This window comes from Phytophthora parasitica, assembly GCF_000247585.1.
Source record: "Phytophthora parasitica INRA-310 unplaced genomic scaffold supercont2.352, whole genome shotgun sequence".
NCBI lineage: Eukaryota > Oomycota > Peronosporomycetes > Peronosporales > Peronosporaceae > Phytophthora > Phytophthora nicotianae.
In genome coordinates, this window is record NW_008649338.1 from 1 (window position 1) to 1,806 (window position 1,806).

At 51.6% G+C, this 1,806-nt stretch overlaps 1 protein-coding gene across 1 annotated transcript; it reads left to right on the forward strand.

Annotated features, from left to right (window-relative positions):
- On the forward strand, positions 1-770 carry PPTG_20212 (hypothetical protein; the record flags this gene model as incomplete). Its single annotated transcript, XM_008918883.1, has 1 exon — positions 1-770. A coding segment is annotated over one exon (547 nt), but the record flags the coding sequence as incomplete, so codon positions are not given.
- Positions 771-1,806: the final 1,036 nt, after the last annotated feature.

Genomic DNA, 1,806 nt, shown 5'->3' on the forward strand with positions numbered 1-1,806 from the left:
CAGTTCGACTCCAGTCTTCGAGTTCGTAAAGCTAGAAAACATCATCATGCTGCCCACCATTCAGATCACCGTCGTCGCGGCCGCCTTCGTGCAGACGGCTTTCGCCTACTCCAGCTACATGGAGCTCATCCCGAACGGAGAGAACATCGGCAAGAAGCTTGGCCACACGGACTCGGGTTACACAGATTTCGGCACGCTCTTCTCGGACGAGGGCACCGAGTGGTCCAAGGTTTGCTCACAGACGTGGCCTGGTGGCTCAGTCACTTGCGGTGAGGCCCTGGGTGACCCGTGCTGCACCTGGAAGTCGGGTGACCCGGACTACACGCTGACGGAGCCCAACACAGACGGCACCACCTGTGCGTCTGCCTCCACTGCAACTAGTGGCGCCGCCGCCAGCACAGCAGCTAGTGGTGCCGATACTGCTGCGAGCAGTGAAGCCACTCCCGAGACTACCGAAGCCAGCGGTGCCACGGATGACTCGACGACGCAGGCCAGCAACACGACGGACAGCACCGCAGTGACGGACTCGTCCGAGTACTGCGAATAAGCTATTTGGAGGTCGGTTCTTCCTACGTGCTAGACGGTGGGGATCAGTCCCCGCCAGTAGATGTCGTCCGGAACTCTCACCGCTAGAAAGTGCGCATAGCGGTATGAAATTGAGCTGCCCGCCCGCTTTTGGTGTGTTAACAAGTATAGTTGCGTTTATTTTTTTTGAGTAATTGTTCATGCCTTTAACTATTACTCGAGTATAACCGTAACCTGGACAAGGAAGCTTACCTGCTGCGTCCAATTCTGCTTTTGGCTGCAGCACGGTGAACGCAGGGCGAGCACTCTCTTGAGCCTTCCTGGATTTTGGGAATCCGGAGCTGCCTCACCATCCGAAGAAAGCCTGGCCCATGAACTCGATCCACGAACGCCCCGCGGAAAATGATTGCGTCCTCGATTGCTGCACGACGCGAGTGCATTGACTGCCTCGAGAGAAATGCTCGATCCCAATATCAGGATGCAATCTCGGTTGCATTACACTACATTGATAGAGGAGATTCTCTACTGGATTAGGTACACGTAATCTATTCTACATAGATTACACCTTCGCATATTTTTCTTAGTATTGCACCGGGTTTACCGTTCCGGCGTCGTCTTGCCCATGCTTGGCTTTCAAACGTTGAGCACTTTGAATCAAAGCAGGTACCGGTAGCGGCGGCCCTGACATACATGGATTTGAAAATCAAACTCCCAATAATATCACGAACGAGAGTCCGAGGTATTCACGCAATATATATTTACGTCTGCTTTCAAATTATTCCACGCAGCGCCGGCCAAAGCTGTACTAGCACCTTGGTACTCGAAGTATTTTGAAACATGAAGCACTTCGATAGGTATCCAGAAAGGCTCGAGCCTGCACGACTGAGAACGAGATAAACAACACAATCAGTAACTACTATCCAAAGGCTCGACTCACACAATCTCCATCTTGATACGTCGCACTCAATCAGAGCTCCATTCGAGGTTTAATTTTAAAGGTCATTGACTGTCCGTCGATCGGTGATCAATGATCACGCCTCCTCCGAAAAACTTCTTCAAGAAGGCAAGCTAAAAGATTGTACACTATCAAAACTTTTGGTGCATGAACGGCAGGGCTCGTGTCGGAAGTGTACACAACGAGATGGTGAGCACTGGCCGAAGCGTGAGCTCACGGTTTGTGAGCCGCGAGGGCGCACATCTCGATGATCTGCTTATGCTTGCTGCCCACATATCCAAAGAACAAGAACAACCGTGCAACACTAACTTTCCCAATTAAAAAAA